Here is a 22,821-nt window from a genome sequence, read left to right on the forward strand (position 1 = left end):
GTGAACTGCTGTTGCTTGGCTATATTTGGTTCGGCTAGACGAAGAAACAACTCATGCATTACTGCTTCGCCTTCAAGAGTGGAACGCGACAGCGTTCCCGTCGACCCGCCAAGGGGTGTAAGACAATGGGCTACAGGGCAGCGACTACGCACCCCGCATTGGACGCGGTGAGCGTCGAGCGAAGCAGCGTTCGGCGCGGCAACGAAATGTGCGCCTGAGCAAGAGACGCACGCCTTAGAAACAGCTCGTTTCTAAGGCAACACCGCATTCACTAGAGGCGCTTTTGTACCGCTTTGAAGCATCGTACTCGTGGCTCAGTGGTAGCGTCTCCGTCCCACACTCCGGAGACCCTGGTTCGATTCCCACCCAGCCCGTCTTGCAAGAGTTGAGCCAAAGCCACTTCTCCTCTGTCGTGACGTCACGGTGTCACGTGGTTTCAAGGCGACACCGCCGCGCCTGAGGAGCTGGGTTGAGCTCTCGTAATATGCTTCGCATAAAATAATGTATATCATCACATGTACAGTGGACTAGGAGCATTGCAGACAACAGGGAAATGCCTATTCTGCGAAAGTTTAATGCCAAACGCGCCACATGCCCGATGCACTTCGGTGGTGGCGTGATGCGCCTTCCATTGGAGCGTTTCGTCACCGACCGAAATGCCACCCGCAAGTATAATAATTTGCTATCGAAATCAGTGTTTCCCATTTAGGGCGCAACTGTAACCTTTCTTAAACTTTTCATCGCATGCTTAAGTATGACGTGGCTAAATGAATATGCAGTTATTTCTCGCCAGGTCCACTGTTTTTCTCTCATTTCTCTCCACTGTCCTTTCTACAGTAGTATCATCTCCTTGCCTTCTCGCGTCACCTTTTCCCTATTCCCCTCGATTCCCGTTGAATGAGAACTGCGAGCGAAGTGTGGCAAGACAGCTAATCACTGGTTTAGCGACTGCGTCTGTTCTACTGTGTGTGCAGATGGCGAGGACTGAAGCTCGTGCAGCCAACGCCACCAATTGCCTCCTATCTCTTGCTCGTCCACGAAATATGTAACTTTTCGCGACAGCGACTTCTCTCGCTAAACCCTAGCTCACTCCTCGGCCTTGTCTGCCATTCATTCCTAGCATATTACTCAAGCGTAGTTATTAGCGTAGTTAGTAGCATATTACTGAAAGCGTAGTTCTGCTGGAATTCCTAGCTTGCTCTGCGTATGCCTCCTTTTGCGTCATAACGTAATGTGACTAATAGCTGAGCAGCAGGCAAGAGACTGCACGTTTTTCGAGGGAATGAACGAAATTTATTTGTAAAATAAATCTGCGCAACTCACAAGCTTGATATTTTCAAGAAACGACGGAAGCGTGCAAAAGAATGCACTCAACAAATTTGATTGCGATGCGTCGACCTCGAAATATCGCCGGCAGTCACCCAGTAGCGGGCAGCCAGCACGCTGCGACAGCGAGCAGCACGGAGCCGCGCTTCAGAGCTAAGTTATATGCGTGTCGGAAAGGCTCGGCAACGTTACGCTGGCCCGCCAAAATTTTTCCTATGCGCAAAGAAACGGATTCTTGTCACAAGCTCCGAGTACGCGACGCCGGAGCGATCAGTGAACAACCATTTTCTATTCTTTTTGGAAAGGCGCAGTGCCCGGCTATTCTGCGAAAGTCGTGTTCAGCATATATTCATCTTTGGTGACGTCGTGACCTTACGCGGTTTTGTGATGTCGCGACAGACAAACTAGTTGTGAACCCAAAACAATTCCACTAATATCAGAAGGCTAATTGTCACAACGGTGTAGAACCGTAAAGTGTCTTCCTAGTTCGGCCAAATAAGGCAAAATAAGTTTTCGCGGTTTTCGCGACGTCTCGGGGCAAGCTGGTGAAGTGGGCGTTGCCCCGAAATTGTTTGACTAATTGTGGGAGGCTAACAAAGGAAATAGAATAGAAACTGATTAGAATTGCTTCAAGTTATAGCACCCATGCTATGCGACTGCCTTGCGGTGAGTAACCTCCACTACAGGATAGTCACCATTAGCAGAGCAGCGGTAAGCGGTGGGCCAATCACAAGATATGCGCTTGTCGGACTTGGCCTGGGATCGGGATTTCTAGACTTGTGCTCTCAAGCAAAGAAGTACAACAAAGAAGAGGGAACTTTACCTCAAGAGGCCACGGACGCCCTCTGGGTGCAAATCAGTGATGACTATGCGGTCCTCATCGTCGAAGTCGCCATAAAACATGGCCTTGAACACGTCACTCTGTAAAGCCAGGATCATCTTATGCGCCTTGAAGGTTTCACGCTTGCCAGGGAAACGCGCGCATTCAACATAGAACTCCACATCAGAAAGGTCGCCGGACTCGAGAGACCTGCATAACGAGACCTGCAAAAAAAAAGGAAGAAAAAAAAAGGCGTAAAGATCACGTCCGACGACGTCGCCTAATTTCGCAGCGATAGATGCAGCAATCACCTCGAGAAGTATGAGTGGTGCCCTCTCGCGTGTGACGCCAGCTGGGAAACTTCGCTGAAAAGCAGCGTATTCGCTCAGTTTCTCAGAGCTGTTTATCCTTTCGAAGAAGTTATCTAGCTCAAATCCGTTTCGTTTTCTACAGCTTGATTTTGTGTTGTAGTGATACCCTGCAGAATGTTAGATTTAGTTTCATACCTCACTATACAATATTAGCTAGCATAATTATGCAGCAGCGGTATGCATACAAAAGTCACTTCCTCCGTCGGAAATGTTAGGTATATAGAGCGCAACAAAACAAATAATGTTTCTTCATTTATATTAATCAGTGCAAGAACTTACAAAGCCTTAATTAGTTGTCTGTTCTACTTCATTTATTAACTACGTGAAAAAGAGCAGCCGTTATCCGTACATGGGAGCCATAATAATACATAACCTTTAGTTTTAATAAATATAAAGCACCGGACTTTTCTGATTGAGTTTTTTCAAACGACGAGACGACTGCCGGCAAATTTCTCTACTAGAGTGCATGGATAATTATAATGCAATATAGCTTGTAAACCGCCGAAAACCAGTGAACAAAACAGTGATGACTGGACGTGTGCCGCAGTGCTGATGTGGACATGGCGGGAAAGTTATTAGTTACTCAGGCATTAACATAATTTTTTTTACCTGGCCGCTAGCTGCGTCATATTACACTGCGTCACTTTACACTAAGGGAATACTGGTAAAGGGATACACAGGTAAGGGAATACACAGGTAAGGGAATACATCTACTTAGTGCAGGTAGTGACGGCGGATCCGGATCATGAGGCGGAAGTAGTCAGGTGAATAAGAATGGGCTGGGGTGCGTTTGGCAGGCATTCTAAGATCATGAACAGCAGGTTGCCGTTATCCCTCAAGAGAAAAGTGTATAATAGCTGTGTCTTACCAGTACTCACCTACGGGGCAGAAACCTGGAGGCTTACGAAAGGGGTTCTACTTAAATTGAGGACGATGGAACGAGCTATGGAAAGAAGAATTGTGGGTGTAACGTTAAGGGATAAGAAAAGAGCAGATTGGGTGAGGGAACAAACGTGAGTTAATGACATCTTAGCTGAAATCAAGAAAAAGAAATGGGCATGGGCAGGACATGTTATGAGGAGGGACGATAACCCATGGTCATTAAGGGTTACGGACTGGACTCCAAGGAAAGGAAAGCGTAGCAGAGGGCGGCAGAAAGTTAGGTGGGCGGATGAGATTAAGAAGTTTGCAGGGACGACATGGCCACATTTAGTACATGACCGGGGTTGTTGGAGAAGTATGGGAGAGGCCTTTGCCCTGCCGTGGGCGTAACCAGGCTGATGATGATGACTTTGCCCTGCGTCACTTTACATTTTAGTGAAAGACACATTTTGCTTCTACCATAATCAGGCAACTTTACTCCGGCGGCGGCCGCGTAAGGCGGGGCTTAGTGCGACTGCAGAGTCTTCAATGTGATCTGCGATGAATACAGAGTCTATATGCGCCTAGGGCTGATAGCTCGGTGTGCGCCGTGTTGTCGCCGCTGCGTTAGCATTGAAGAGGGAGGTGGCAAGAAGGTCAATCCGCTCACTGTTGCTGCCGCTCTTCCTCACGGCAGTGTTTTGACAGCGAGTGTCCGCGGTCATGGAGCGAGATGTGTTTATGTTTGCTCGAGCGCGAGTGACACGATGCTTGTTTATTTACTTAGCTAGTGAATGTTTACGAGCTTTTGCGGCCGATAAAACTAATATCCTTACTTCGTATAGGTTTCTAATAATGTGCTATCGCCATAGACTGGCACATTTTTTTTACGGACCTCAGACGTCACACTCCAGGTTCTCTCCCTCGTTACCACACGACCTCTGACGTTAATACCACATGGTATTGATGCACTGCATCGGCTGTGATAGATACGTCACCACCCCTCTACCGTCCCCTGTTGCGTCCGTTCCCACTCCGCAGCTTTACCGCCACCGCCACAACTACTACTCCTCATTCCACGTAAACTGCGACGCTTCGTGTTCTGCCTTTTACCAGGTCATTGCTACGCTTCTCTGCTGCGGTGAATCTTGACAGATTTCGCAGGGTGTCCCGAGTCGACACGAACCGCGAAGACCGTCAACTGTCAGACAGTGCTATTGGAATATAATTTGCAAGTGCTTAACGTTTGTTAAGTCGGGAGCTTCAGTTCAGATACTGAAACCTTGGGTAATTGATCACTGCCGCTACGAAAGATGCCTACGGAACTACGAAAGATGAACAAACAACTAGATAATGCCCAGATATAAGCACAAGCGTTGTTACTGCTTATGTTCTGGTGTTCTACAGCGCTTTAGTTAACCATGTCTCATTTCGGTCAAATTCCAACGATGCTCTCATATGCTGGCTACATCTGATCAAGAAATCCTCTTAGTGCTATGTACCTCATGCTTTGTAGCTGACGCCCGCCGTCACGATCGGCACCAACTCTGTTGTCTCTAACGTGCGAGGAAGCCAGAAGCTGTACAACTTGACTCATATCTTCATGGCCTTCTCCATGAGCTTTCCCACAATTTATCACTGGGCTCCAAACTGTCGTTTGACGCTCCCTCCTAGTTTTTTTTTTCTTTCCTCCAAGTACAACTATGGTAAGACAGCGCCGAAAAATCGAAAATGAGTTTTATGTATTATTTATATAAAGCCGGAATCGACAACGAATGTATAAACCCTTAACAACGTTTGTCAATGGACAGTCAGGAGACTAAGATTATGCTAAAATAGATACACGTATTAACACTTCTCAACATACTGCTATAGATTGTCTAAACGAAGGTGAAGAGGTAAAACTAATAAATTATTACCACCCAATGAAAAAAGAAAAAAAAAAGAAAATCGTTGGTATATCTGCATTTTATACCCCTGTCGCACGGGCACCCGCCAACTGCTTTTTACTCCGTCGTCTTTATCTCGAGGGAGATGCGCTCGGTGTCATACGGTCGTCCTTCCCTTAAGGGAGTGTAATGGAGATTTGGTCAAGGGAGACCGCAAATCTCCCTCGGCGGCTGACGCGTGTACTCTCGTGCCCGTAGTGGTTGTTGTAAAACGGAGAATTAACAAATTATTTTCCTTAAAATTAATCTTGCGCGTGTTTATAACATTTCTGTTTAACTATATAAAAATTGAACCGCAATTCAGCAACCTTTATACATGCTTGCCACGGCCAAGCACTCTCGACTTTCGCCGCTTGGCGCCACGTTTTTCTCGTCTGTCGGGGCGTTTTCATGAACTCGATAGATGCGGGTCGAGTGGGCTTGTTGGGCTGGAATATGCCTGTTGAGTTCGTGGAAACACTTGACGGTTGGACCAAACAAGCGTCGAGTCGAGCTCAGTCATCCCGAATACGCTAGAATAATCCAGCTTTACCGGTTTTTAGTGCACAAACGCGGACGGGTCCGGCCCGCCAGCGCCGAGACTTGCGCGGAGTCACTTTGGCGTCGTGATTTATGCGCTGGCAGCGGAAATAGTATCCGGACAAGGCCAATACAAGCCCTGTACAGTGCAACCCGATCATAGTGATGAGACTAATCAAGACGGCAGCTGGAACAGGAAGCACAGTTGGAACACTTACGTCTCGGCTCGACGCTGTGTGTCATCGTTGTCCAGACTCATCAGGAGTGAGGTCTACTGAACGCGATCACGTCGGGTTCGTGTGAACGTAGCCTCTGTCGTGCTAGTGGGGCAGTTGTCGGTGTGGTCTCTGATGACGGACACCGGTACAGTACACAAAAGGAAAGCTCACGAGGCAACCGTGCACGAAATGTTGTGTTTTGAGTATATATAGTTTGCAGTGGTTCGGGTCGCAAATCCCAAAGCCTACTCGCCAGGCCATAAAGAAACACGGATAACTACAGGGTGGCTAGTGTCGCTGTCAGCTCCGCTATGTTTAGCGAGCGCACTTTTACTCTTGACGAGGTGTATGTGTTTGCGTCAAATATATTAGGTAATATGTGTTTTATGGAAGGAGCGTTAATTATAATAGCTAGGAGCGTAATTAGAAGTTACATTTTCATACTCGTACAAAAACCAAACACTGCCGAACGCGCCTCTGGCGGCTTCCTTTAATAATGCGGTATTGGCCGTGTGACACGACCACAACTTCCTTGAAGACAAACTCCCTTAGGAAGTCTGGCGCTCACGTATTCTAAAGGAGTTCGCGGGTACCCATTGTGATGCGGGTATTACTGAGATTAAAATTCATCATCCTTAACTTTTTTGTCATTAGGTTGATTACAATTGACCACTAAACCATAGGGGGCATGCTACCATCCTGGGACCTAGCTCCTGCCATGTTTTCACTTTAGCGGCGTGAATAATCTTGTACGTTCATGCCATTTTTTCGCTCACCACAGTTCTGTTTGTATTATTTGCTTCAGCGCTTGCCGCAGCTGAAGTATAATCACTGAAGGTACAGAAGGTCATTTACAGCCGTAATTCCTACTGAATATTCCAGCGATGATGGTAAAAGAGGTACTTTGACCATGTTGACACACTAACTTAAAGTGAACGCGTCAACAATTAACGTGTTGTTTTTGTGTGTCAAATTAAACGGGTTACCTTTGAACCAGCTTGATCAGTCTGCGTCGAAAAATCTCGGCAGTACTTCTCGCGGTATCGAACGCCCGACTTGGTCCAGGTGTTACAGTGATAGCAGTAGCCTAGAAAGGATACCAATGGGAAAACAAATTTATCAAGGCAATGTTCCATTTTATGTAAGCGATAGTCAAGAAAAACACGCAAATAAGTACTGAACACTGAACACTCAGGCATTTGGTGCGCGGCGTTTGAACATACTGATCCGATTATAGGCGCCATCGATGCTGCATACGATGACAATAGTTGTAAGGCCCTAGGGTGCTGAAGTGCCACCCATGTGAAATGAACATAGATGGTCTTGTTGCTGTGACAAATTGATTTGAGATGAGGGGAGAAAGTAAAAAATATTCACAGCAGGAGCGACAATGAGGAAATATATACCCTTCCCCTTCGCTTGCCCCGCAAATTCGGTAGCAGATGCAGTAGGAAAGTTTCGTGTGCTTTAGCATGGTTTGTCACTAGAAGTGGAATAGGGTATGATGATGAAGTGGCTTTCCCTTTTGTATCGGGTGGGCGTAAGTTTTGTACGCTAGCCAGTACATAAAAAAAGTTCAAAGGAAACAGAAAATTAGAAGAAAACTGCGGACCGCACTCATCTCTCTAGCATCTCCTAAGCTGGCCTGTAGGGTCAGCCAGTAACACTGGGGTAGTCTTTCTTTGGTTGTCGCCACTACCGTGGACGCCGCGACGCTGTCGTGAGGCTCGAAGCCTAACGCTTGTGGAAGAGTGGTGTCCTCAAGGTGAGTTGGCGACACCCCAGTACATTGAGTTATGACATGCATCACGTATTCTTGGGTCTCCCCACATGCTCGGCAGATGGTACTTGGCTACGTTGGGGATTTAAGCCCCTTAATCTTTCAAAAGTAGCGCCATTAGATCTTTCCGCAACCTCTCTCACCAACGTTTCCTCCTTGCCGCCTCCTGTCGCCCCAGCCTCCTCCGCTCCCCCATTGGCTAATCCGTGCTGCGTGGATGCACACCATTGCGATTTTGTATATTATTTTCTTCCCAGCGCGCTTTAACAGCCATTTCTGATCCTGCGCGACAAAAATACTTCCAACGGATTAGAGAGTTTTAGTGTAGGGGCGCAAGCGGCTTGCGTACGCAAGAACTAGGGGTGATGGTACTGCGCATGCGCAGACCGCTACGTCTACTTGCGTCCTTTCGTTGTTTGGCCGGCCGAAAACATCGCTGCCCTAAGTGGTCACGTTACCCACGTGACTCTCGCGGTGTAGGAGAACTTACGAGTAGCTAGCGGGTAGATATCTAATAAATCTTTCGCCAAGTGTCGACAGACGTCGTTCTTATATATATTAGAGAGGTTTAGCATGTCCGGTATGCGGATAAACGCAGTTGGTGCGGAGCCATAAAGGGGAGCGTCTTGCATGGTGCATCCACCTGGCGGCGTAAAGCTCAAACTGACAAAATCGTCTAATATTGCTGTAACCAAGTCTATTCTACTTCGCTGCTGGTGTAAATTTTCGCACTGGCGTAATTGTGTTGCTGCAAAAATTTATACCCGCAGCAATGTAAAATACACTTGGTTACTGCTATATTAGCTGTTTCTCTGTTTGAGCTTTGTGCCACCAGGTGGCAACACCATGCAGGCCGCTCTAGTTCATAGCTCCGCCCCAACGCCCCAGCCTGGGTTTACCCGATTACCGGACACTCTAAACCTCTATTAACTGCTTTTAATAAGAATAGTTTTATGTGCTTTAATTCATATGCTTGATTTCATGTTTTAAAAAATGATAATACATCAAAGATCAGACGTTGATCGCGCTGCGAGCGCATGCGACCTCACTGCGGCTTGCGTTTGGGGCCGCTAACGTATAACGTGTTTCTGCTTGCGTACGCAAACGCACCCAAGCGCTTGGGGCCCCAACGCCTTGCGTCCCCAGTACTAAAACTCTGTTGATTAGAGTTTTAGATTAGGGGACGCAAGCGGCGTGCATACGCAACTACGGGCCATGGTAATGCGCATGCGCAGACTCCTACGTCTGGGTGTGCACATGCGCAGTACCATGGCCCTTCTTGCGCATGCAAGCCACTTACTTTCCCTAATCTAAAGGTCTATTGAGTGCGTTAGAGCAACAAATCAAGCGTGTTAGGGACGAGAACTTCTTTGTGATGCAGTGCTGCGCCTTCGGTTGCCGCAACCGACAAGGCTAGTGCGAAAGGGTTTTTATTGTGAGAGCAAATAAATGGACACTCCAGCGCATTTGTACCTTCTGTGTGACGGTCGCCGTGAGGTTCCGTATAAAGTCCAAGGGCGATAAAATTGACCCCGCGCGCCGTATACTGTATGTGCAAATAAAAGGGTGCGAGGGGAGCTGGCGAACGTAAAGCCCCTTGAACTTCGTAAAGTAGTGCCACGCTTTGAAGAACGCCGCCTCCTCCTCGAGCGTTCTGGCCGAAGCCGTGGCCGCGTCGCTATTGGCATCACGTGGGCCCTTGCGCCGGCTTCGCTTGTTTACAGTCACGCTTCAGTGCCATTTTTGCTCGAGAAACGGCGCTTGTTGGCGCCGTTCCTTCCATTCCTATTCTGTGTTGTTTTGATTTTGTGAACGCATTGAAGGATGTTTTGTGGCAAGTGCAACGTCACTTCACGTCATTTTCTGTGACCATGACCTGCTGCGCGTTCGGATGCCAATATAGCTTTAGAAAAGGCAAGAATCTGTTCGCGATACCTTCCGGTAAGCGCGACGGGTTAAGAAGAAAAATGGGTTCACCGAATCGGGAGCGATAACTTCCTCCGCGCGACTATGCGAGGTAAGTTGCGAGTCTCTCAGAGTATAGTACGTGCCCGGCTTGCGTATTGTGCTGCGGGCAATAACGTAGTAGATATTGCACAGTTCACTGTGCAAGTTGTCATTTGTACGCATGCTTTGTGCTAATTCGCGTGAGCTTTAAAGCGTGCGAAGCTTAAGATGCGGCGGTGGAGCACTCGCAAAGGAAACGTGCGGTCACCCGCCCGTTCCCTGGCTGATTTAGCCGTCGTTTGTGCTAAGTCGTTTGCTCGTTAGTTCGCACGCTCGTTTAGTCGTTCGCATTACTCGTTCATTCCACTATTAGTTTCTACAGTCACTATGCCTATTTGAGACGCGCTTTCTGTAGGACTCATAGGCTGGTGCGTTTATTTATGCAATGAGACAATAAATGGTGCACACGGACTTCTGACTGTAATGCATCTATGCTGAAAATAAACTGTTAACTTTCAAATCGAATGCCGTTTCATATCATTTTGATCTATAGGTAAAACATCATTTCAGTTGCCGCAATTTCGGCTTCGTCATGGCGGGGGGATTCTTTGCGCGATCATGACTTCACTAATAAAGTCATGTCTCGTAAATGTTACTTCGCAGGGAGTGCAATCGTCCTCAATGCATGCGCCGCAGTGCAACTCGGTTCGCGACAAGTACGTCACTTAGTAAACGGACGAACCAACGTACGATGGAGTGTTATTCGTGATAAGTCATTAACCTGAAAAAAATTACTGAAGCTCACAGTGGTCTTGTTTGAGATTGAGTCAAGCATTGTTATCGCGCTGCCGCTTCGCGCACGAGTGCTATATTCACGAGTCATATTTCACGGATTCAATCAAGCTTTCTTGCCTGCCTGCCAGAACGACGACCACAGGCATCCTTCTCCAACGAGGTCAGCAAGCATCGTGCCTCCCTGCCATCGGGGTTCACACCATCAGCGTGTTCAACCTCAGCTTTGTGGTGTTTAAAACAACCTCAAGTGCGTCTTATGGTTCCAAGGATAAGAAAAAAGACCGACCTGCCTACCTTGGCCTTGAAGCAAGCAGCTCTGGATTGTTTCCACACTTTCTACCTTGACCGAGTCCACATATATACGGATGGCTCTTCCACCCAGACCAGCTCCACCGGGGCAGTGGTTATACCATCACAATCACTAAGCATCCGATACAAGATTTTTCACTTGACAACATCGACCGGTTCGGAGCTTGTTGCCCTCCGAGGTGCCGTTGATTATAGTAACAACCAACCGGCTAATCAATGGGCAATATTCTGTTATTCAAAGGCGGCCTTACAATGTCTTCTGTCATCTTCGTCGCGGGTCCTGTGAACAACTCGTATCGGAGATACGAGAAATTCACCATCACATGATTGCGAAAGGGCACGACGTGGTGTTTTAGTGGCTACCAGGCCATTGCGGTATCTCCGGCAACGACCTCGCTGACGACGCTGCTAAGAAAGCACACGAAGGAGCAACCCTTGTTTCTATACCTTTATCGCGTACTGACGCAGCCCAACACTTAGGCAAGTTAGCGCACCGTATGACATTGGAGAAGTGGCACACACCTGATTTCACTCAACATCGATTGCATTCCCTCGATCCATCTCTGGAACTGCGGCTGTTACCAGGGCTTCCGTGTAATTAGGAAACAATGGTGTGCCGCTTACGCTTGGGCGTCGCATTCACGAATGCATATACGTTTGTGATTGGAATGGCTGATAGTGCCGAGTGCAATGCCTGCGGTGTCGAAGAAACTATAGACCATCTACTGTGCTACTGCCCATCATTTGAAAATGAAAGACAAGATCTCTGCACAGCTCTCAACCAGTTAGATAGAAAACCGTTCACCTTGAACAAGATCTTGTGACCATGGCCTCGCATATCGCAGCTACAAAAGGCCACAAAAGCGCTGCTGCGATATTTGAAAGATACAGGATTGAGTCAGCGTCTAATCCGGACTGAGTGACTGAAAGATATCCTCGGTGGACTTTCTCTTCTTTCTTTAATCTTTCCGTCCCCGTTTCCCTTTCCCCAGTGCAGGGTAGCCAACCGGGCTCAGTCCTGGTTAACCTCCCTACCTTTCATTTATCATTTGCTCTCTCTAAACAATCCTTAAACAGTGGTTTACACCTGCAAGGAGTGGTTAGCCCTACAATATTCTATTTTTACGAGTTACTTAGTAACATACAGGTTTGTCACTTTTAGCAGAGGTGTACGTCCGGGTCAGTAAACCATAGAATTGGTATATACGTTGCCTATGTTTTACAGGTTACACTGAAAGTTTGTAGTGACACGTGCGCATTGTTTGTGGTTTATGGGTGATCGCTTTTTTCCGGCTAACCACCGTTCATTCTCGAATGCTTTTGTTGACATTAATGTAAAATTATCTTCGCTGTGTAATCAGATAGTGTGCGCCAAGCGAATGGTGTATTGTGCATTCGACAGCTTGTGCGAGCACAGTGATTAAGGTGGAACGTTCAATGTACGTCATGTATACGACGTGTCTGGCCGTCTGACACTTACAGATCAGGTTTGGACGATCACCGCCTGTGTTCGCCGTTGCCCTTGCGCTTGAAGGGACGCTAAAGGTTACTATGAAGTAAAAGCATGAAACGATTTGAGACTACCCAGCAACTTTGCGGTACTAGCTCGATGACGAAGGCACTCATCATAATTTATGTCACTGGTGCTCAACTACTCGTATTAACATCATTTGATTAGATTATAAGGCGGGAGAGAATGCTACTTGTCTAGTTCTATACGATGCTAAAAAATAATAACATTTTGACGTTACCCTTGAGTAGTATGGGTGGTCGAAAGGTTTCGTTTTCCCTCGACTCTCCGCGCTCGACTCGGTGCCGCGTGCGCTTTGGACTTTCAGTTGTTTCGTTATCGCGTCGTGCTGCGCTGGTTCTGCTGCCTCAAAACTTGCACTTGGAACAAGCAGTGAGAATGCCACGTCCATGTGATGTCGTTGAATGCGCGAACGGTCCGCGGAACTTGGCCAAGGGCAGTTGCAGCGGCGAATCCAACGTTACTTATCACTGTGCCAACGAGTGAACTTCTCCGTTCGAAGTGTATAAGTGCCGGACCTCTGCCACAGCGCATTGGCAAAGAGCCGAAAAATTACATAGTGTGCTCGCTGCACTTTCGTCCAGAGGATTAAGAGTTCAACGCCGACTTACTGAAGTAGTGTGGTATGCCTTTCAAGTAGGACGCCGGCAGCGCGATCCCTCAGCAGCAGGTCAAGTTCATCAGTGCTTAAATCGCTGTAGTCGAGCCCAGCATCGCGAGCCAATGTGTCGTTGTGAGGATCGTCCATTGCAACGAGAGTCGAAGTTGGCGTCATAAAATAACCAGCTTATCGTCGGGCGCTTTCCCTTCCGCTAGCCACCATAGTTCTGCTTTCGCACTGCTGTCGGCTCTGTCTTGGCTCTGTATCTGGCCGCGGGTTTGCGTTTTGCTCAGAAAAGCCGTAGCGCCGTCTGCGGGCGCCGTTTTACTCACTGACGGCGAAACGTCACTATGAGACCATGACGTCAATACTCCTCGATCGGGGGGCGGGTGATTTGAACTGCGCTAGAGCTACGCAGACGCTTCAAAACGCATTTTCTCTTAAAATAAGTCTCTTCTTCGCACGAAACAAGTGGTTCGAGGTTTCTGGTATGATATTTAAACAGTTCACGTTGACCTAATATTAACCTTTAGTGTCCCTTTCAGTGTCACCTGTTTTACTGGGCTCAAGTGCGCCCAAATGAGTCAGTTTTCTTGTTAACCGTCACTATAAATTGCTACATTTCTCCCTTCTACACGCACGCACCATGTCCTTAGGGATCCACAAATTGGGATATGGTTAAAGACTGTTGACAGGCAGTTTTGGAGAAATGTCTGCTTTTATTGAACTTCAAATATGTTTTAGCAAATGTCACACGTTTTCTCGTTCGTGCGCTGAAATGCACTCTAAGCTATTAAACATAGTGCGCAGATTTGAGGACGGGCTTAAGACTAAATGCATAAATATTATCAATAAGAATCATCTCTGATCTTGATAACCGGATGAAAATATTTAATCATCTAAAATTTTGGCTTGGGCTAGTTGGGTCACATTGAAAGTAGACGCAGGGCAGCGTGGAAGAACTAGCAAAAAAAAAAGGGAGACGTAAACATGTCTCGTTCGTCCTGTAAACGTCTCCCTTCTTTGTCTCTGATTGCACACTTCCCTGCCGATACGTTCATGTAGTAAAAAATTCAGAATTACAATTTTGATAGCACACTGGTTTATTAGTCATTCGCAGATAAATGTGGCACTAGATTGTACGCCCGGAAAATTATCAGTTGTCAAAAGCTCACTTAAAGTATATTGTTTACTGTGTCTCCCATGAAAGGATGTTTGATGGGCTGAGAAAATTGAAAGTGTTATACCAGGAAAAAAAACTTTTACTCAGAAAAACACTGGTTAGAAATATAACGACACATAATAAAGGCCTGAAAATACATCTTGCTAACAGGCAAAAATGAACAATTTTAAGTGTTGATAAGACTAGAAAGAAATGGTAACATGACATTAAAAACTACTGCATCACAAAACGCTATAGTTTAACCAAGTAGAAACAATTTTCTCAAGGCAGACAGCTTTTTCAGTAGTTGAAGCGCTTAGGTATTTTACACGCCCCCCTTTTGGTCGCGCCGTCAACGCTTTTATTTCCACAGTTACCAATGACTACTGCTAAAAATTCCAAAGATATTTACGGTGATGCCTCCATTCCATATTGTAGGCGACGTATTAATTAAAGTTGCGTACGCATGTCGTATTTGTGCTATGCGGCCATATATTTTGCATGTTTGCCCACAGTGCCGATGGAAGTCCGTGGTCGTCAACAGAGATAACACGAATTTGTAGCTGACATTTAGGGCGAAACTGCAAAAATGAATTTAGCCAACACGCCTTGTATGTACCGACATACTATGTCATCTCCGATTAAGTGCTCCTCGTAATCTCCACGACTAAGCAGATGCTGCTCTTTCGCCACATAGCAGTCTCGAAAGCAGTAGTCAACAGCACAGGTATTCTTAAAGGCAGATCGAAGCGTATACATCGTGCACATGCCCTTCGAATGAAGCGTCCGCGCACAGACATATAGGCACGCGGTACAAAACTTGCGAAAACACGCGCAGTGCAGCAGTCAACCAGGGCGGTGTGAAGGAGAGATCGGAGAGACGTACGCCCGCTGATTGAAGTTTTACCCCCATGCGGCGCTCTCACACCTGAAGCCCCTTAAACTTCGTAAAGTAGGGCCACGCTTTGAAGAATGTCACATCCTCCTCGCGCGCTCTGGCCGGCGCCGCGTCGCTATTGGCCTAATAGCGTCACGTAGGCCCTCGCGCTGTGCATCAGTGCCATTTTTGCTCGAGAAGCGTCTACGGAGTGGTGAGGAGTGCATGTTGCATGGCGCCGTTGCTACCCTCGAGCAGTGTAGGCGGCGCCACGGTCGAGGAGGGAGTGTGAAAGGGAGGAGAAACGAGGAGTGAACGCGGAGGAGGGGAGTGGCTACTTTACGAACTTTAAGGGGCTTTACTCACGCCGGCGCGGCAGCGCCGCTTCACGGTACCGTTGTCAGTTCTGACTGTCTTGGTAAGGGCCAATGAAAGCGCGCCAAGCGTCTGAACACGCTCGCTTACCCGCGAGGCGTTCATGACTGGAAGGACGCTTAGCAGCCTCAGTTGGACATTGGGCCACCCCGAAATACCAAGTTCGCCCACGCCAAGATTTCAACTTGGGCCAAGATTTCAACTTGGGCCAAGATTTCAACTTGGGCCAAGATTTCAACTTGGGCCAAGATTTCAACTTGGGCCAAGATTTCAACTTGGTTTCCCAAGGTTTAAGTTGACCCACTCCAAAATTTCAAGTTGGTACGAACATAAATTTCAAGTTTGCCCATCTTCAAGGTAAACTTGTCCCAACCCAATATTTTGAGTGGGCCCACCCCCGAAGTTAATTTGAGCCACCCTGAAACTTCAAGTTGGCCCAACCCAAAATTTACATTTAGATTGTTCCTTACCGCTTAAAAGCTGCCGATAATCTGCCTTTATGCTATCATAAAGATTAAATATTAGGAAATTACGCATTTTTGTGCAGATAGAAAGCATTACAATTTTCGTGTGAAAGGGCTGGGGAGCTCGCCAAAGAATCCTTACGCATTAAAAAGTTAAGTGCTATATTGCTACAGTTTTTAAACCAAGTGCGAGAACCACCTGAAGGGCTTGGCTGGAGCAAATATACAATATATTTTACTATGGTAGCCCTTGGTGAGCACGAACTTGATGTATCCGCTGGTTCTAGAGCAGCTGCAGCGGCCGCTTTTCAACGGGGGCGAACTACAACAAGGGGTCGTCCTATTGTTACGTGTTTGTCGGCGTCGATTTTGCGCTGTTGATTTCGAGAGGGAACATTGACTGCTTTAACTAAAAAACCATCCTAACACTTCTGCTAGCAGATTTGCAGTATGGTTTAATACGGACTGTCGTAATATGTTTTTCAGATGAAAATGAATGCGGGCTCTTGGGCAAAATATACGCCGACGTAGAGGATCGGGTTCCGCCACCGTGAACGTCTGCCCAACGGGGGGGATGTTTGCGGCACCGGCCTCATCGGCGTGGAAGGCACGTACAATAAAGGCTCAGTTTCACCGCCTCTCTGCTGCGCCGCCCAGTTGCACTCAAAATTTCGTTGTCTTCTCTCAGCGTTAGGTAGTGCCGATGAGCGCGCACCTGTCCGGCTTAACGAAACCGCAAATCAGGAGATTCCTCCAGGTATGATGTCTGCTAATCGTATCTCCAAAGCGCCGATACCCCTAATAATTTTTAACGACTTATTTGAATTTCTTAACTTTATAGTTGAATGAGTGGTTATAGGCACATTATGTATGCGCCACTGAATATAGACCCATTCTTGGCCATTCTTACAGAACGAGTGTGCGTCACTGACACAAGCGGTCTAGAATCCTTACATGTATCTACATCCGCACGTTTCACTTCTCTCTGCCATACACTTCTCGTCACCCCTCTTCAGTCGACAACCTTCACACTTCGCCTTGCTGCTCGTGGCGTCGCTGAGTCGATGCTGATGAGAGTTGTGTGCATCGCATTCAGTTGTAAAGCATTTGTTGAACCACGTCACTAGCGCTTTGCTTCAAATAGGTCCCGACAGTTCCATTGGACGTGATTTTTTCATCTACGGGTGAGCTTCAAGAACACCAAGCAGACTTTCCCTTTTATTCTTTCTTGTGCAACTCTAGAGTTTCTGTAGCAGAAAGATTATGGTGTTTTCGAGTAAACATTCTTAGCTTACTCATGGTAACGAACGCGATACGGTCTGAACCGGTTTGATCAGTTATTGCTGGGTTCGGGAATAGAGTTGGAACTGAATCTTGTTCGCTGAACCGGAAAGAAATGCCAGAACAAAAAGTTTCGGTTCGGCACTCGCATATAAATAGACGCGATTTATTTCGTTGGAGTGAGGAAATTATGTTGGAACTTCTTTGTACAAATACATTTTGAATTTGTTCAAGGTGATCGACATGTTTTCGTTGGGGCCAGTGGCATAGCCAGAAATTTTTTCCGGGTGGGGTGGGAGGGAGCTTAACAGACCGCATATCAGGTGGGAATTCAGGGGGTGGCACGTGCCCCATATGCCGCCCCCTGGCCATTCCACTGGTCCGGGGATATTTCAGTCAGACAATCTTGGTGCGGACGCTCATTTCCCCTTATTTTGCGCGTCATCGTGAAGAGGTTACTTTGTGTTCAGTGTAAGAAGTCTCGAGAAGTTGTGAACGACAACTATATTTGCTGCTTTCATAAGTAGGACACCATTCAAGCACCTGCCTGCCCAATGTGTCGGAATCGTGACATCCGAGACGTAATGTTTCCGTATCCCCATTTTTAAAAATCACGTTTTCCTTTTTTGCACATCAACGTTTAGGATGACAGTTGTGTTAAAAGTATCTTGCTTATCAGGCTCGAGGAGTCGTGTTGAAGTTCTGGCTGGGGATTATGGAAATGCGAGGTCGAAATTTCCACAACTGGGTTCATGGAGGAAATAAGCGGTATTGGAGTATTTGTTTATTACTACAAAGACTGCGTTTTTTTTAAACTAACAAGTTTCAGCGAACTCAAAAATCTTTAAAAGTCGCCTGTGGCAAATATCACAATTCTACTCGAAGCGGCGGTCAATACTAGCAAAAAAAATTGAGATGCAAAATTGACTAATTATTAAAAATTAACTATGTTTTTAACTAAATATAACATGGCCCATATTGCAATTCACAAATAATAACCTGGGAGTTCGCAAGGCGGATCCGCCTGGAACGACTTTTCAAGATGACACCAGTTTCGAGATATAGATTCCCGAACTTTGCGGAGAAATGCATTGGCGTTCCAGCTTATTTCTTACCAAAACGTCATTTCATGCAATGAAGTACGCAAGTAACGTTATGAAACTTGATTAGGCCAGTAAACGACAGCTCAGTGGCGACAGGAACTGGTGCTGACGGCGGTGCAAGGAGCATCGATAACGCACGCAAAGTACTGCAGGTGGGCGCGCCAGGTGCGCCGATGGCGTGCCGATCATCATAAAGCGTTATCGCTCTTTAGCGCCTTATCCAGCCGCGTCGAACCATTATTCAACCGTGAATGTACTCAGGCGGCGGCTTCTTATGGCACTGCCACACGGGCGCAGCTTGAAAGTGACCTGCGATGCCCACAAAGAGTACCGACTGCTCATAACTTTGCGTACAGCGTTCTCGCAGCTTAAGAGGAAGCTTTAACTCGGGCCCAACTCCGACGCGGCCTATTAAAGTACATGTAAAACGCTTTTCTGAGGTAACCCCCGGACTGATTTTAATGAAATTTGCTGTATTTCAGAGAGAATGTTACATTCTAGTGACTGTTGGAAGCGGAACTTCAATTTAGGGCCTGAACTATATGAAAAGGATTTTCAAAAATTCAATAGTTTGAGAATAGACGCATGAAGTTTGTAAATTAATGGCTCTACATAAAAAAACAAATATCGTGGTTGTGTAAACGGCGTCCATTAGATAATTCAAAGCGGACAAACTCGATGTGTCAATTTATGTCTTACGTGAATTCGTTACGTTGTGTACAAGGGTTCGGCAAAAGCTGTTTTTACATATTACTCAATTTTTTTAGATCTACGTGTAACATACTAAACTTGTCCGCTTTAGATGTACTATCACATGCAATTCGCAGAATTGTTATATCATTTTCGCTTGCCGAGTTAGAGAGTTGTAAACTTGATAGTTCCGCTTTCTGAAAATGTACGATTTTTGCCAATTTATAATATAAAATTTACGACGTAAATCAAAAATTCCAAACAAACAGGCACTAGATTTTAAGTTTTTATTTCAAATGCAGCAAACCTCGTCAAATTTGGTGCAGTGGTTGCCAAGAAAAACATTCTCCTTTTACATGTCTCCAGATAGGAGCACCCGAGCTAAAGCTTCCACTTAAGCCCAGACCAAACGTACGCGTACGGACGCGCGCAAGCTAGCGTTCGCCCGCCCACGCATGCGCAGACTGTGCGGCACGGCTCGCACGCGTCGAAATGCGGCGTGATCTCGGGGAACAGCTCATCTGTTATCGCGCGCTTGCGTTGCCTCGCGTCGGCGCGCCTGGCAACGCAGCTACGGCGCGGAACGTTCCACTCTCAGTGAAGCAGATTTATATCAAGCAAGAAAGTGCTTTTCTTTCCTTTTTGCGCTGATCTAACAGCTATAAAAATTTAACAATTACGTTTATAAATATCGAAGCATTTGAGACACTGTCGATAACAAAGTACGAAGCGGCGCCTGCCAAGGCGTATGTGTGTGAGTGAGCCCAGGGGCTCTATTCTGGACACGCATGGCGGCTGCACGGCCGCCATTATCCGCCATGTTTACTCTCTGATTGGCTGTCGAAAGGTCACGTGTTTTGAAATTTGTGCCGGGAAGCGGAAGTATTGCAAAATGCAATTTTGAGTTTTCATCAAGATGACGAAACGTGACGTGGAGCTGCAAATGTTATGGACTAATACATTTTTTTGGTCCTTGGCAGATATATTGTGATGTTAGCGCTTCAAAAAGAATGTGAGCGGTAGCGTGTAGAAGCCAGTGCAATGCATCTGCAATTGCGCGAATATGTGGTGGCGATTCAAGATATGCGCCATGCCAGCTTGCTGATTGGCTGAAGGAATATCTCATGAGGAGCGTCACAGGAAGGGCTGTTTCGTAAACGTCATTTTGACGATGCGTGACGTTGCGCAGGGCCGCCATTGCTGAGATTTTCCGCCATAATTTTTGCTGCGACGAGCCGCGCGAATTATGCTAATGGGCAGCCATATGCAATGGCAGCCGAGAGGAATGCGTATCGCCACATTTTCCCCGTCGTTTGGCGCCACGAAAATCTTTTGTTCATAACGCGTGCTCATAGTATTTGCATCGCTCTCGGGTGGTGTTGGCATTTGTGTTTTGGGCCATCGTTTTTTAAAAGAACGCGTAAATACGAAATAATATTGGTTGAATATAGCAAACTTTCAGCAATGTTGTCCACTTTTCACTGCTGCATTTGTATTGTAATCGAGATTAATGCCTTTTCGCACAATCAGAAGTTATGACAACGGCCTTTTTCTAACTTACAAAAAGAAATGTACGCAAGGCGGCGCCTTGAAGTTTCCTCCCGCGGTGCGAGCAACCAGCGAAATGAACAAGAGATGGCAGCGCCGGCGCTTGCGTCGCTCTAGTGGATATCTCTGGCGCGCGCAACGCTATCGGTGATATTCGGCCGTTTCTAAGCCAGCCGAGTCGGGCTGAGTCACTTGCGTTTCACGAAATAGCGATAACGTGGCCTAGAACGTGCGCGCATCACCACTGGTAGTTCGCGTATGTTGTCTCAAGAAAGAAAACAAGCGCGTTGGCACGAACATGCGATGACTCATTCCATTTTCCAGGGACACGCATCCGAGCTACTGAAGTAGACGACGGCTTGTACGCAGCAGACGACGGAAGCGAGAAGCGTTTTCGACAGAATAATCATACGCTTTGAGATAGCTGCTTTATTTTTACTGCGGAGAAAAACTGTTTTGCTTTACCGATAACCCTACATTCAGTGCCTTCATTTCAGTTTCTTAGGCGAAACGTCAAGTTGGCGTCACGTTACGTAAGCAAAACCGGGCCACCAGCGCCATTTTGTTTGCGTCGCGCCTACGTCACGCTCAGAAGAAAATGGCGGAATGTCCAGAATAGCGCCCCAGGGCTCTATTCTGGACACGCATGGCGGCTGCACGGCCGCCATTATCCGCCATGTTTACTCTCTGATTGGCTGTCGAAAGATCACGTGTTTTGAAATTTGTGCCGGGAAGCGGAAGTATTGCAAAATGCAATTTTGCGTTTTCATCAAGATGACGAAACGTGACGTGGAGCTGCAAATGTTATGGACTAATACATTTTTTTTGGTCCTTGGCAGATATATTGTGATGTTAGCGCTTCAAAAAGAATGTGAGCGGTAGCGTGCAGAAGCCAGTGCAATGCATCTGCAATTGCGCGAATATGTGGTGGCGATTCAAGATATGCGCCATGCCAGCTTGCTGATTGGCTGAAGGAATATCTCATGAGGAGCGTCACAGGAAGGGCTGTTTCGTAAACGTCATTTTGACGATGCGTGACGTTGCGCAGGGCCGCCATTGCTGAGATTTTCCGCCATAATTTTTGCTGTGACGAGCCGCGCGAATTATGCTAATGAGCAGCCATATGCAATGGCAGCCGAGAGGAATGCGTATCGCCACATTTTCCCCGTCGTTTGGCGCCACGAAAATCTTTTGTTCATAACGCGTGCTCATAGTATTTGCATCGCTCTCGGGTGGTGTTGGCATTTGTGTTTTGGGCCATCGTTTTTTAAAAGAACGCGTAAATACGAAATAATATTGGTTGAATGTAGCAAACTTTCAGCAATGTTGTCCACTTTTCACTGCTGCATTTGTATTGTAATCGAGATTAATGCCTTTTCGCACAATCAAAAGTTATGACAACGGCCTTTTTCTAACTTACAAAAAGAAATGTACGCAAGGCGGCGCCTTGAAGTTTCCTCCCGCGGTGCGAGTAACCAGCGAAATGAACAAGAGATGGCAGCGCCGGCGCTTGCGCCGCTCTAGTGGATATCTCTGGCGCGCGCAACGCTATCGGTGATATTCGGCCGTTTCTAAGCCAGCCGAGTCGGGCTGAGTCACTTGCGTTTCACGAAATAGCGATAACGTGGCCTAGAACGTGCGCGCATCACCACTGGTAGTTCGCGTATGTTGTCTCAAGAAAGAAAACAAGCGCGTTGGCACGAACATGCGATGACTCATTCCATTTTCCAGGGACACGCATCCGAGCTACTGAAGCAGACGACGGCTTGTACGCAGCAGACGACGGAAGCAAGAAGCGTTTTCGACAGAATAATCATACGCTTTGAGATAACTGCTTTATTTTTACTGCGGAGGAAAACTGTTTTGCTTTACCGATAACGCTACATTCAGTGCCTTCATTTCAGTTTCTTAGGCGAAACGTCAAGTTGGCGTCACGTTACGTAGGCAAAACCGGGACACCAGCGCCATTTTGTTTGCGTCGCGCCTACGTCACGCATCGAAGAAAATGGCGGAATGTCCAGAATAGCGCCCCCAGTGAGCGCGCGCTGCAAGGTCGATTCAAATAGGTCGCGAAGCTTCGGGCGAAAAGCGGTTCAGTACAGATTGTCACCGACATCAGTATGGGGGGTTATGGGAGCAGCGATTGAAGCGCTACTATGTTTGGAGGGAACAAACATTGGGAAAGAAAAACGCGTTTTTTAATTCAAGGGAGACACAGTTAGATTCTATAAACGAAAATAAAATTCCTAGTCAATTTTATATATTCCTGACGAGTTAAGAAAATACAAGTTTAC

At 46.9% G+C, this 22,821-nt stretch overlaps 1 protein-coding gene across 1 annotated transcript in view; it reads right to left on the minus strand.

Moving 5' to 3' along the window:
* LOC135921812 (BTB/POZ domain-containing protein 6-like) overlaps window positions 1–22,821 on the minus strand; it is a 38,974-nt gene that overhangs the window by 12,521 nt on the left and 3,632 nt on the right. The window contains exons 2-3 of the mRNA XM_065456154.1: window positions 7,051–7,151; window positions 2,150–2,370 (exon numbers count right to left, since the gene is read on the minus strand). Of these exons, the coding sequence (XP_065312226.1) occupies window positions 2,150–2,370; window positions 7,051–7,151 (322 nt within the window). The remainder of the gene's footprint in view (window positions 1–2,149; window positions 2,371–7,050; window positions 7,152–22,821) is intronic.

The sequence above is a fragment of the Dermacentor albipictus genome, chromosome 8 (genome assembly GCF_038994185.2).
Source record: "Dermacentor albipictus isolate Rhodes 1998 colony chromosome 8, USDA_Dalb.pri_finalv2, whole genome shotgun sequence".
NCBI classification, from domain to species: domain Eukaryota; kingdom Metazoa; phylum Arthropoda; class Arachnida; order Ixodida; family Ixodidae; genus Dermacentor; species Dermacentor albipictus.